Genomic DNA, 13581 nt, shown 5'->3' with positions numbered 1-13581 from the left:
TGGGGATTCATATACAAAATAATTCTTTTTTTCCCTGCTGAAATAAATTGATCCAAATATTTTGTTTCCTCTTTTCTAATATGTGTGTCTTGTAAGCATATATATGTTAATTCTTTAAAATAATGAAAACAATCTCTTTTCTGGAAAATTATCTCCATTAACGTGCCTTGTTAAGCATTTGTAATCTATAATCCAGCCCAAAATGAGAAAACTCAATACCTGTGGCTCCTAATTCAGTATCATCCCTCTCACTTTCCTGTTGCACCTTTGGAGACTTTTGTGCGATCTTATCTGTCACATCCATTTGTGTTATCCTTGGTTCTTTGAATTTTTCTGGAAATTCTCTTGCTTTCTTCATAGAATTCAATCAAAACCAAATAGTTTAAATTAAGTTTCTATTTAAAAGTAAAAATTATCCCATCTAAATGAAATCTTTTTTTGTTTAAGTCTATCAGTAAAGAAAGAAGCATTATTTCTCTTACACAGTATTCTACCGTAATTAAAATTTCTTTAAGCACAATTATATCTCTATCATCAAATTTCAATATTGTGTTAAAATTCTGTTGCAGAATATGGATGGGTTCTTCTGAAAAAGGTATACTAGAATATCCCTCAGAACATTTCTTAATTTCATAAATACTGTTTGTGTTCAGTCTATAAATTGTATTAATTTCTGTCTTCTCATTTTGATCCAAAAAAACTGATAAAACTTCAATTACCTTTTCTCCAAAATCCTCTAGAATTGTTTTGAATCTGAAGAAAAAAAATTTCTTTCTCAACTTAAATGCCAGATTATCTGAATTTATTTCCATGTCTATAAATTCCATTTTATGTTTCAAAATTACTACTTTGTCATTAATTTGTTTCATACGCGCATTCAGTATAGTTTCTCCATATTTTTAACTTCTTCATTTCCTCTTTCATCTTAACAAGTTTTTCATCCTTTCTATATTCAAAACTTGTCAATTTAGTACTGATTTGGACAACTTTTTGTCTAATTCTTCAAACATTTTCTGCAATAATTCTGATGTTCCATTTACTGCAGGTTGCTCTAAAGATCCTCTTAACCTTCCTGTTATGCCAATTTTCTGGTAGTTGCCATTCTAATATTATAATTCAAACATGAAAATGTCTAATTTACATCAAGGAACATAAAAGATAGACTCTTTCCTATTTTTTATGTGTCAATACATTTACATCAAATGGTGCTTTGTTGATGTATACTGCTTAATTATTATAAAATGGTTGCAAATTCTACTGTTTTTAATTGTCATAAATCCTTATCATTATTTGCATTTGATTTTCATGCAGGTGGTTGACCAGATTGATACACTCACTTCTGATCTGCAACTGGAAGATGAGATGACTGACAGCTCAAAAACAGACACGTTGAATAGCAGTTCAAGTAGCACAACAGCATCAAGTTTGGAAAAAATAAAGGTTCAAGGCAGCGCCCCACTCATCAGGGCTCCGGCCCATCCATCTGCTATTCTAACAGTATTAAGGAAACCTAATCCACCCCCACCTCCTCCACGATTGACTCCAGTGAAGTGTGAAGACACCCACAGGCCAGTTATCTCTGCCAATCCAGTAAAGACTAATGGGACTCTGCTACGAAATGGAAGCTTACCAGGAGGACCTAATAAAATTCCAAATGGAGATACATATGGTATATCAAATAATAATTTGGACAAAGTTCCGATACAACCTCTTATGCACAGAACTGAGAAAGACAGATGTCCTCAAGCTGGAACACGGGAACGGGTACGATTTAATGAAAAGGTGCAGTACCATGGCTATTGTGCTGATTGTGACATGCGGTATAATATTAAAAACAGGGAGGTTCATTTGCACAATGAGCCTGCTCATAACCCAGGAAAACCTCCTCAGCAGTGTCCTCCCTCATCACCACCTCCTTCACCACTTCCTCCTCCCCAATTAGAAAATGGTGGGGTGGGCATATGTCCCAGTAATAGCTTTCCCCCTCTCAGACCTGCAACTGTGCCTCCACCAACTGCACCAAAACCCCAAAAGACCATCCTGAGGAAATCAACCACAACAACAGTGTGATTTTTCCCCACCTGGAAAACTGTTTTCGCTTTTGTTTTTTTTTTTCTTATGTACAAATATTGAAAAAAGGTAAAGAGCACTTTCTACAAAAGCAATAAAAAGCCCAAATATATTGCACCCTTTCTTCTGTGAAGTGGCAAAAAAATTACATGGTAAGTAGAAAGAACATTGTTTAATGTTTGAAAACTGATGTTACTAAACTCTAGGCACCTCATAACATTTTCTGGTACTTATCACGGATACCATAGCTGTGACACAAGCAATTCGCTGGGAAACTATAATTGTGGAGTACTTTTAGGAGTGACATCTAATCTATAGAAAACCATGTGTACTGCACAATATATTTTATAGTATGTGATACTTTTAGGATATTTTTTGGAATGTAATTAGTGATTAGTCAGAATTAATTAAGAAAATCTAAGTAGTAGTTTTAATAGAGTTTTTACTTCCAGTGAAGAAATGTCCTAAAGTGTTATATTCCAAAATATTTTCTGCATCCAGGAAAATGAATGCAAAAAAGGTAATTCCTCAGAAGGCAATGTTAGAGGCACTCAATTTCTGCTGCCATTCTGAAAACATGAAATAAATTTTAGTTAATTGTAGGTCATGCTTAAGACTTCAATTTTTTGCTTATAACAACTCAGTTGGGAACACTAGGAATTTTGCCATAAATTATTTTTTACTTATTAATTGCTTGACCATTTGAAAAAAGTTATTAACAATATTAAAAAAAAAACATTGAATATTAAATATTTGAATTCTGGAGATATCTTCCCATCTCCCAATTTTGATAACATGCTAGACCTTCTCAGTTATTGCAAAGAGATCTTCTGATATTTAGAAATATTATAAATAGTACTTATTTAAGCTGGTTAGAAGAAAAATATCAAATCAGTGAAGACATCGTATGATAAGCTTTTTTTATAAACAATCTTGCATACTAGTCATTTGTTTGAATCATTTTTTATTGGAACCTTGGGGCTTTCTCACTTGCTTTTCTGTTAAGCTTTGGTATCCATTCATAATCATCTTTGAGGAGTGCTCAAAGCAGCAACGTCTCTGAGAGATTCCTTGCAGGTGGTATGTACCATTGCACAATCAAATTACATCTTTGTATTCAAATGCTAAACAGTGCTAATACATAGGCAACATATTAAAATCTAATACATAATTCTTTTTAGGTGGTGGTCTTAATTTATTGTACATGTTATTATTTCAACATAATAGTTGAAAACTATTATGAATTATACTTTTACTTCAAAGTCCGTGTCATAACTTTCTGCATGCTACATCAAGATTTTCAGCTTAGCAGATAAGCAATATAATGGGAGTGGTTTACAAAAATAGCTGAGCTGCATAAAAATATTTTCATTAGATTCCTTTTAAAGTTGGTGAAACATTCCCAAATGGAAACTTCAATCTTAGTATCAGAATTGGCGACATAAGTTAATTTTTTTTAATAATTCTATCATGATGATGATTTTGTTTCACATCCATTTTTGATTGTGCTTCATATTTTTCTATATGAACAAGAAAAACAAGAATCTACTTATTTATTAAAAAGAGTGCTCTGGAAAAGTGTGCCTCATATTTTTTCAAAAAATCGTTCTATTTTAACATCAAGATCCTTGAGAATTTCAGATTTGCTTGGAATTTTGAAGCTCTCTAGAAGCAGCTATAGGTTGTTTTCTGTGAGAAATCTTTCAATGAATGAATGTTTGAAAATAACAATTGTTGAGTATCTGCTTAGAAAAGTTCAGTTTCATTCTGTAAGAATGCTAAAGAAGAGTAACAGCAGGTATAGATGGTATGGACGAGGAAATGTTAAAACAGGAATGTGGTTTGTTAATGGAAAGGATACATAAATTATTTAACATCTGTATGAAAACCAAATCTGTTTGATGATAGAAAAAATATTAGTATTGTCCCACAATTCAAAGTAAAAGAGGAACATAAAAATTGAGGGGAGATTAATTTGTTGCCTAGATCTGGGAAAGTATATTTTGATAGAAAGGGACATTGAGTAAAATTTAGGAACTGTAATGTGGCTTTATGCCAGGCAGGAGGCATGCACTTATCATTTTTGTTGTTTATAAAGTAAGTTAAGATTTATGAATGTGAAGGGAACATTTATTGTACATTCGTTGATTCAGAGAAAGTGTATGATAGGTGAGTGGGCTTGAATTATGGAATGTTTTACATAAGTATTGAGTTAAAAGTTGGTTGCAGAATGCGATAAGAGTATAACATGGTGAAAATTAATTGAATTCTTAATGAATAGTTGAACACGAAGCAGGGAATGAAATGAGGAATTGTTATGTACTCTTGGTTATTTTAATGTATTCATGCATGATAAATGTATAAGGAATCATGATAATAATGTAAGAAATCTATTGGTTAGTATGTGAAAATAAGTTGCTGATATCAAATGATTTGCCAAGAACATGTGATGCAAAGAGAAGTATACGAAGAGGTTGTGAAAATAGACATATTGAAGGACTTGGATTTTTTTTAATGGGGAAACTGAGTGAACAATTGCAACAGGCAAATGGTGAATTTGTAGCTTGGTACCAGTGGTGGGATGCTGCCAGTTCGGACTGGTTCAGGCCAACTGGTAGCTCCAATAGTCAGCTGGCCTTGCCCACTTGCTCCTGCCTTATCCTGTCCTTTATTTCCTCCTTTGTAGCACATTTCAATCACGCGGCACAGCTGATTCCCCCCCCCCCCCTGCTGTTCTAGTTACTGTTGCTGACTTGGAAGATAAGCAGCTCTGCTCCATTTTCATGCTTGTGCACAAGCATGAAGCGCACATTCACTGAACCGGCTGTTAAACCGGCAGCATCCCACCACTGCTTGGTACCATAGAATGTTTATTTGAAGATGGGTGGGAAAAAAAATTAAGAAGTGCAAGTAACACTAGAAAGCATAGCGCGTGTTTTAAGGAATGAATGTTTAAGAAAGCTGTTTATAAGAGCATGTCCTTGCTTACTTTGTACTGTGAAAATTCAGCTTATCAAAAGAAACTTAAAAATAAGTTCAGTGTATCAGAATGGTGCATTTAGAAATGTGCATGATAAAGGCAAGAGTAGGTTAAATTAATGTAGATTGAATATAAAAATGAATATCTGTATGAAATCTGTTAAGTTTGAGTAAGAGTAGGAAATTATATTACACAACATGTGAAATAAGAGTGAATGGGTTAAGAGGAAAGGAAAGACTAACCAAGTTGTGACTGCACAGAGGTGAAGAGATCCTCAGAAAGAAAGGTGTTAGAAGTGTGAATAACAAATGGCAATGGTATGAAGAAATACATGGCTGTGGTAGAAACAAGGATGGTTTGTAAAGAATAAAAATGCATGGAATTGCCTAGCCAATATGGTATTCAGCTTTGTTCGGGTATTTTCCCACGTCATTATAGTTGTGATTTGAAAGTTGTAGCAACATTTTGGCAAAATCTCATCTGCCATTATCAATCTTCTGTATTGTGTTCGTCTGTGAGTCAGACTTTCAGCTGTGAAAATATATATATATATATATATATATATATATATATATATATATATATATATATATATATATATATATATATATATATATATTCATATTCATATTCATATTCATTTTCTATCAATTTGAAGTTTCACTGATTCTTTATACTTTCTAGTTAAAGAAGCCCAATGGAGAAATTTGTTCTTTATTTCTTTTATTGGAAAGCAACAGATCCAGAGAGACAGCATACTACTGGAGCAATTATATTATATTCTAGAAGCCATGTCCATTGAACATTTCACTTGACCATTTGCAGCTGAGATAAATGTAAAAATGACTACATTCACCCATGAGAATTTAATGAAATTTAATCTGTTGTTTTTTTAATAAATGTTCTTTCAGTACTAGAAGCAAATAGTTCAGAATTAGTTCTAGCATGTTATTTTACTTAATGAATTAGAAAAGGAATTGTGAAGAATAGATTAAAAAAATAGAAAAATATACTTCTGAATATTTTTTGTATCCATTTTGAATTCCAACAATTGAGATTTACCAAGAGTTGGAAATTCATAGATTTGTATCATCAAATTGGACTAAGATTAAATAGACAGATGATAGTCATTCCTCATTACAACAATACTACTTAGAAAGTCACTGAAATGAGAACATAGGAACAAATGTGAAATAAGAGATTTTGTGTTTCCCCAAATTTATTCTTCATTGATCCCTTCACTTGGATAGGCTGCAAAATGTGATACTGGAAATTAATAACATTTTTTCAATAACTATGCTATTTAAAAATCTTTTAAGTGGCATAAAAACTTTACATTTCTTATGATATAAATCTATAGAAAATGATCATTAATCTCAATTTGTAATGAAAATGCTTACAAAATGGTATATTTGGAGAATATATACTTATTTAAATATGAAGGATTACGTACTGAGTCTCATAGTTTTAAAACCACAAGTTTTGCCTTCCTACACTGTTCCATTTTTATTTTTTTAAATAAACTTTATTGAATTTTTATTGCATTAAAAACATTAAAAAATATATCATTCAATAACAGCTTTTTGTGGTGCTTATCATATAACACCCATTTGTGCAATATTTACAAATATTAATTTGTGCATAATTATACTCTTATTCTATCTATATTCTATATTTAATAATTACCTATATAGATTAAGGATACACTGTTCCATTTTTGGATGGTGTTCCTTCATGTCATTGTTCACTCCTCACAACTGACTGATAAGTCTTTTCATGTTATTTGGCAAGATTTCAGAAGTGGTTTGCCATTTCCCCAGGGGTGGGATTCAGTTTTTTAACAACTGGTTCTGTGGGTGTGGCTTAGTTGGTGGGTGTGGCTTGGTGGTCATGTGACTGGGTGGGCATGGCCAACTTGACATCATTCATGTCAAGGGGCACTTCTCCTGGCCTGGCTTCTCATGACAGTGGGGGTGCTAAAAATGGTCATAAGTGTGAAAAATGGTCATAAGTTACTTTTTTCAGTGCCATTATAACTTTGAATGGTCACGAAATGAACTGTTGTAAGTCAAGGATTACCTGTACAAAAATACAAAAAGCTTCTTTGCTTGCAAAAAGCTGCCCTAAATACCAATCATTTGATTAAAAATACCTGCAAGTCGGAGTTACAAATCAGGCAGGGTGCCAGAGCACCTTGAGGAATGAAAATAGCTAAAATGCAGTGATAAAGCAGCCATCTCTTGCTCATAAAGTGAATCCCTTTAGCAGAGGGATCATTTAAGCTCTCCAAAAAAAGCACACCAGGGAAAAGCAATTCTTAGATCCATTTGGACCACTTAAAAATAGCAGAGGGTCTCACTCACCTCACAAGATCTCCTAAGGAAATCATCCAGATTTAAGGAAAGATCACATGCTCCGCAGAAAGGCAGTAAAAAAAATCAGTGCCAAGCTTTCATCCTGCCTCTTGAAAGTATACCCCAAAAGGACAGTGCCATATAGTAAAGCAGTGAAGAAAGACCCCCTCCCCAGATAGAAAAAGAAATTATGAGGCAAGAAAAAATTCAAACACAATACAAATAATTAAATCACAACAGTAGCTGTTGCTTGTTGAAGCTGAATAGGGAAAATTATCACATCATAAACACAGGATTAACCTTCACCAAAAAACAGTTTTAGACCAAAACTCAGGGTATGTAAACTCACATTTGAATGTTAATCTTTCTAGCTAGCCAAGAAGCCTTGCTGAATGTCACTCATCTTGGTTCCCTGTCACTAAAAGCTTTGCTTCATTATTCAATTAATTCTTCAAAGTGCTGATTGTCCAGGGAAGTATTTCCTCCTAACAGCAGTGTAAAAATCTTAAAACAACAAGAAAGCCAAGCCCCAGAAGTTCCAGAGACAGTAAGTGTAGACTGTCTACCAAGAACGTAATAAGGGTGGAAAAAAACCCAAAGGAGATTGCTTCTAACTACCAGTTCTATAGAACCGGATAGAACTGATAGAATCTCACCCCTGATTTGCCCCCTTCTGAGAGAGAGAGAGAGTAACTAGTCCAATGGGGTCATCCACCTGGCTTTGAATCTAAGGCTGGGCTAGAGCTCAAAATATTCTAGTTTGTAAACACATGCCTGAACCCAGGCCACTTCGCTGCCCTGCCCCCACTACTTCCACCTCGTGCCACTGCCACCCCAGCGTTTGCTGACACCACATCCAACTCCCATCATTGCCAATACCCCACTTCTAACAAGTGGGATTGCTGGACTGAATTGCCCATGTGCCAGATGTGGGCAATGGGCTGTAATGCCCACCTGTACTTTAACTAATATGCCAAACTGTCTCTACTCACTGTCTCTAGCTTTCCTCAATATTTGATTAGATTTGTCTTCAGGGAACAAACGAGGTTAGTGGTTATGGCACGAGGATAAAAACTAAGAGACTGTTAACCATGAAAGCTGGCTGGGTGATTTTGGGTCAATCATTCCCATCCTAACCTATTCATAGGAAAATGGGAAGGAAAAGGAATATTAGGTAGGTTCGCTGCCTGAGTTATTTACAAAAATAATAAAAGTGGGATAAAAAGTAAAATTAAAAAAAATAAAACAGTATATTTTGCTTTCTGGTTTCTCCCCCTCAATTCACTGACATTGTCGCTGACTACCTTGATGAAGTGGAACCTAGGCTGACCTTCATCTTTTACTTCTGTCCTCCTTATGACATTTACTTTACCTTTGTGATATTTGACCCTTATAGTCCTGCAAAATTGTTGCTCTTTTTTCTTTCTCATTCTCCTGATATACATTTACTGGTCAGCACTGTGTAGAGCTATCCTGGGGAGTGGCGGGGTCGGAAATAGAGTAAAAATATGACAACATGGCCATTGCAGCAGTGGGGCAATCTGCTTTGAATCAACACTGCACTCACTGGAGATTAAATGTTTTACCACAACTGCCATCTTTACATTTCCGCCCCCCTGCTCACACTCTCCTGCTCTCCTTTTCCTGTTTTCTTTTAATGCCCCATCTCCTTAGACAGATGGAACATAACAGGCAACAAACATCACATTTTTCTTTCTGATAAATGATTTTTTGTGACTAGCTGTAACTACCTTGGCAGCCATTTTTGACATCCCTAAATTCTAACAGATTGCCGGGGGTGGGGGGGGAGGTTTACTGATACCTGGCCTGTAAGCAACTCCAATATATCCAAGTGAAGTAATTCTGTATTTCTTCCCTTTTTAACCTTGTCTTTATTTCCTTTCCCCTATTTGCATAAAATTTTAGATTGCAAATTCTCTTGAGATGACATGCTCATAAAGCTTTTAAAAAGTACTACACAGTAACCGTGGAAATACATAGCCTACAAGAATGTCACAATTCTTGTAGGCTATGTATTTCCACTGTTACTGTGTAGTACTTTTTAAAAGCTTTATAAGCATGTCATCTCAAGAGAATTTGCAATCTAAAACAGAGCAAACAAAAATTGGGGAGAAAGTTGTACTTCAGCTCTTACCATCACAACCAGATTCAGTGAAATATAGGTTCAGTTGGATGTTTTAAGTTTATGAACATAATTCATTGCTATGTAGCTACTTCACTCTGCTCATCATCATATGGAACAGGCATCTGTTACACCCTTCACATAAATATGACACCACCAAATCTCTATGCTTAAAAAATAATTTATCTAGCATCTATTTATTGCATTTCAAAATTTTTGCCAATGTGAATAATATTGATGGTGTGCCTGAGACTAAAAAACTGAATCTGAGTGGTTGAAGATAACAATAACATTAGCCAGCCATAAAAGCATTTTTCAAATCATGTGTTTTGCAAAAAGGGATAGAAGAAAAATTATTGAAAACTATTTTTTCAGGACTTTTATTGTCATTGAGGCTGTTTGGGATTTATGAAAGGTTTTGTCCTTTCTAAAGATATATCTTCTTTTGCCATGTCTTTCTGAATCCCAAATTTTACATGTCTAGAGTTGAAAATTGATACTACTTTCTCAATCTACATAATTGCAAAGCGATTTAATAACAAATTCATTTTATGGCAAACATTACAAACTGCTGTTTACTTTTCAAGCAGCTGGAAAGGTTCATGGACGGAACTTATTTAGCTAGTTACTTTTCTTGTGTGTATGCTCTTATTAGATACCCACTTCATTTTCATTTTGGAAAACGTCTTGAGACAGCATACATTTTGGTGAACCAATTCTTACTGAGCTGTGTTGACACAGATATAAAAGCTTCCATGTGTGCTTATTTATTAGAGCATAGGATTGCTTGCTGTGCTCATCATATATTCCATATTTCCCTAGAGAATGGTTCTGCTTTAATAAAAAAGAAAAACATAACTGTGTAATGATAGAACAGAAGACAGTTGTATTCAGAAATGTCACTATTTTGTGTATGACATTTATAATTGACAGCAAAACAATGAAATTATCTGTGAATTTTATAGGAATAAATATATGAAAGCTGAAGCAAAAGGATTACTAAGGGGAAAGAGAAATAAACATGGCATTTCATAATGGTATATTGCAAGAATTTTGATTTGAGAGTCCTACTAGCTTTAATGGTCACTTTCCAATCTGGATAGGGCAGATTTTCTTTTTTCTTTTCTTTTTAAATTTAATTCTATTTTTTAATTTTACTATGGGTAGGTTGTGAATTGCTAATTATCCCTTAAAAGTTCTTTTGGGATAACAAGTGGAAGTTATCCAAAAAGTGGAATTGAAATTTCCCCTTTTTGTATCAGGAACAAAGAGTAAAATGAGTTCATTAAGCTTTGCATTTTCTTCCATTAAACACTAAAATGGGGAAGAGTGGAGCAAAAATCACTTAATTTAGGGCAGGCTTTTAAAGGATTGAAGACTTTATTTTCACTCATTAAAATATTTCTGTAAACTCCAAACACAAAATGTAGGATTCTGTAGGACTCAGAACAGATACTAATAGTGTGAGACCAAATAACCACACTTTTTGTGCCCCAAATGCTATACTTTTTAAACTAATTTCTGCTGTGATGTCACATTGATCTAATTGGATGCTTATTTTGTGGGGATATATATCAGATTGACTGCAAAATATTTTTATGTTATATGACATCTTGCAGGATTTATTTTTGTTTGAAAACTGAGGATCAGTTCCAAATTTTTAAGTCCATATTTGAAAATGAACAAAATAATTAAATGAACCCCCGAGTTTCAAAAAAATGAAGATATTCATTTAAAAATCCATGTGTTATTACCCTCTTAGGACCTGAACTTGATACAAGATCTCACAACAACAACAACAACAAAAACTTCCCAAGACAAAAAGCAGAAGACCAAAAAGGAACAGAGTATGATAGAGCCAAGAACTTTTAATTTACTGTACATCCCAAACAGATTAAATACAACAGTGCTAGCCCAAAGTTGGCCCAGGTTTCCAATAATAAAAAAAAATCCAGCCACTTCTTGATTTCTTTACCACTCTTCTCCTAAAGCAGCAGAACATTAGTTGTGCTTTGTTGCTTTCCAGATACTCAATTGCAGTGCGTCACTTTTTTTTTCTGCCTGCAGTCAGCATTCTGTGCCTACTGAGCATATTATTATGGTACTTTGAATCCCATTTCAAATTCTTCTGCAAACTGAGGATTTCTGTAGTGGATCTTCTCTTATATATGTTTTGATGCTTTTGTAATTATTTAAAAACATGCCTGTGTAGAATGAACTTGCTGTATGACAATATGTGGCATTATAGCTATATACAACATCATAATACAGCACCAACTAATCAGTCTTCTAAAAATGGATTATAACTTTTGAAAGTGGATTTTTCCTAATTCGTTTTAAACTACAAAAATAATTCTCTGTACTTTTAAAAATCTACTTTCTGAACATCAGAGTAGAAACTTGTACCTGTGTATAAACAGAATGACAGATCATGTTTTCAGATGAATTGAACATTTTACAATTCCCAGAGAGAAAATGGATGTCATTCTGCTTCTTGTTTTTCATCTATTGTGGTATATTTTATCTGGCAGCTTTCAGATTTTGAAAATGTTGCCTTTGCCAAGATGAACAGGAATGATTTCATGAATTTCATTAACACATAATAGTATTTGACCTTTGAATATTTGGCGATGTTATTTCATCTTATTTTCTTAGTTACTTATACTAACTATGATGGACACAGATAATGGAATAACAAGTATTTCGGAGATCTTTAGTCCAGCCCTCTACTGAGGCAGGAAACCCTACACCATTACCATAAAGTGATGTAGGCACATAGTTGTTCATCTTGAATCTTATGAAATAAATATTAAACCCAGTTGAAGTTCACTAGAGTAATGTCTAATGATAGTTGTTAAGGATATATTTTGTTTGATTTTTGAAGAGATGTATCTTTTGATGGAATGTGGCAAAAGGAGAAACAGTATACTCAGTATACTTTATATTATGGTTTGTGTACTTATACTGAATTAACAGATCAACCCTGGCTGCTCTAGCTTAGGCAACGAATGGTCTACATTTCTGGCAAAAAATAAAAAAACAGCAGCCAGCTTTCATTTCTCAACATAATTAAATATGGATAGGAAAAAAAGGCATCCACAATAATTTTATATTTGCAATAAGGTACTGATGCCTAAATTAATACAGTAGTATTGTTGTTTTTAAGTATCTTTTGATCACATTTTCCAAACAAAGTTACAGTTACCAGACTTTTCATTTTTATTTGCTCCACTAAAATTTTGGCTCACTTATGTGCTTATCATCTGTGAGTTGCTATTTCATCAACTTATTTTTTGACTCCCTAGATTTTTCTTCTTCTGATGAATGTCAAATAGGAGTTGAACAAGTCAATCTTTTTAAGTTAAATGAAAAACTGTGTGGCTGTACTTAGAGGATTTGAAAGGAAGTAAAACCTGTTTACAAAAGTGAAGAATTTATGATGCTGTTCCATTCCCTCACAAATAGTATCTTCTATAAAGCTGACTGTTTATTATTGGAACTGAGAAAATAATTCTGTTTACCAGAAATCTAGATCTAGCCCATAACTCAGTGAAAGAATAAAAAAGCATCAAACTGATATTTTTGAAAAAATAAAGTAGATTAAATATGAAAATAAGTGACCGATGCAAAAGAAGTCATTAGAGTGGTAGAATCAGGTAGCATTTGCAAATATAACATGAAAAACATCTAGGGGATGATTATGATGTAAAATAGATTAAGATATGTTTTCCTTTATTCTTCTGCCTTTACTTTTTTGTACGTAATATATTTTTCCTGTGCTTTGTGTATTGTGGCTCACTCTGAAAGGAGATATGAGTATTGTTTGTGCGCACTATAAGTTACATAAATTCCATGTATACATATATGTAGGAATATAATTTGTAAGCAGATAATAGACGACATTATACTCCAATGAGAATTGATAGTGTATATAGAATTTCAGGAATAATTCTGAAATACAGATAATCCTTGATTTATGACCACAATCCGGACCAAAATTTATGTTATAATGCATGCAGTAATAAATCAAGTCA

At 33.7% G+C, this 13581-nt stretch overlaps 1 protein-coding gene across 1 annotated transcript in view; it reads left to right on the top strand.

Moving 5' to 3' along the window:
* Positions 1–13581, top strand: part of PRR16 (proline rich 16) — a 121860-nt gene that overhangs the window by 70686 nt on the left and 37593 nt on the right. The window contains exon 2 of the mRNA XM_026720383.2: positions 1312–2222. Coding sequence (XP_026576168.1) covers positions 1312–2070 — 759 coding nt within the window. The 3' untranslated portion in view covers positions 2071–2222. The remainder of the gene's footprint in view (positions 1–1311; positions 2223–13581) is intronic.

Source organism: Pseudonaja textilis, chromosome 2 (assembly GCF_049901715.1).
Source record: "Pseudonaja textilis isolate UNSWEBS1 chromosome 2, rPseTex1.2, whole genome shotgun sequence".
Lineage (NCBI taxonomy): Eukaryota > Metazoa > Chordata > Lepidosauria > Squamata > Elapidae > Pseudonaja > Pseudonaja textilis.
This window is presented reverse-complemented; position numbering and strand designations above follow the sequence as displayed.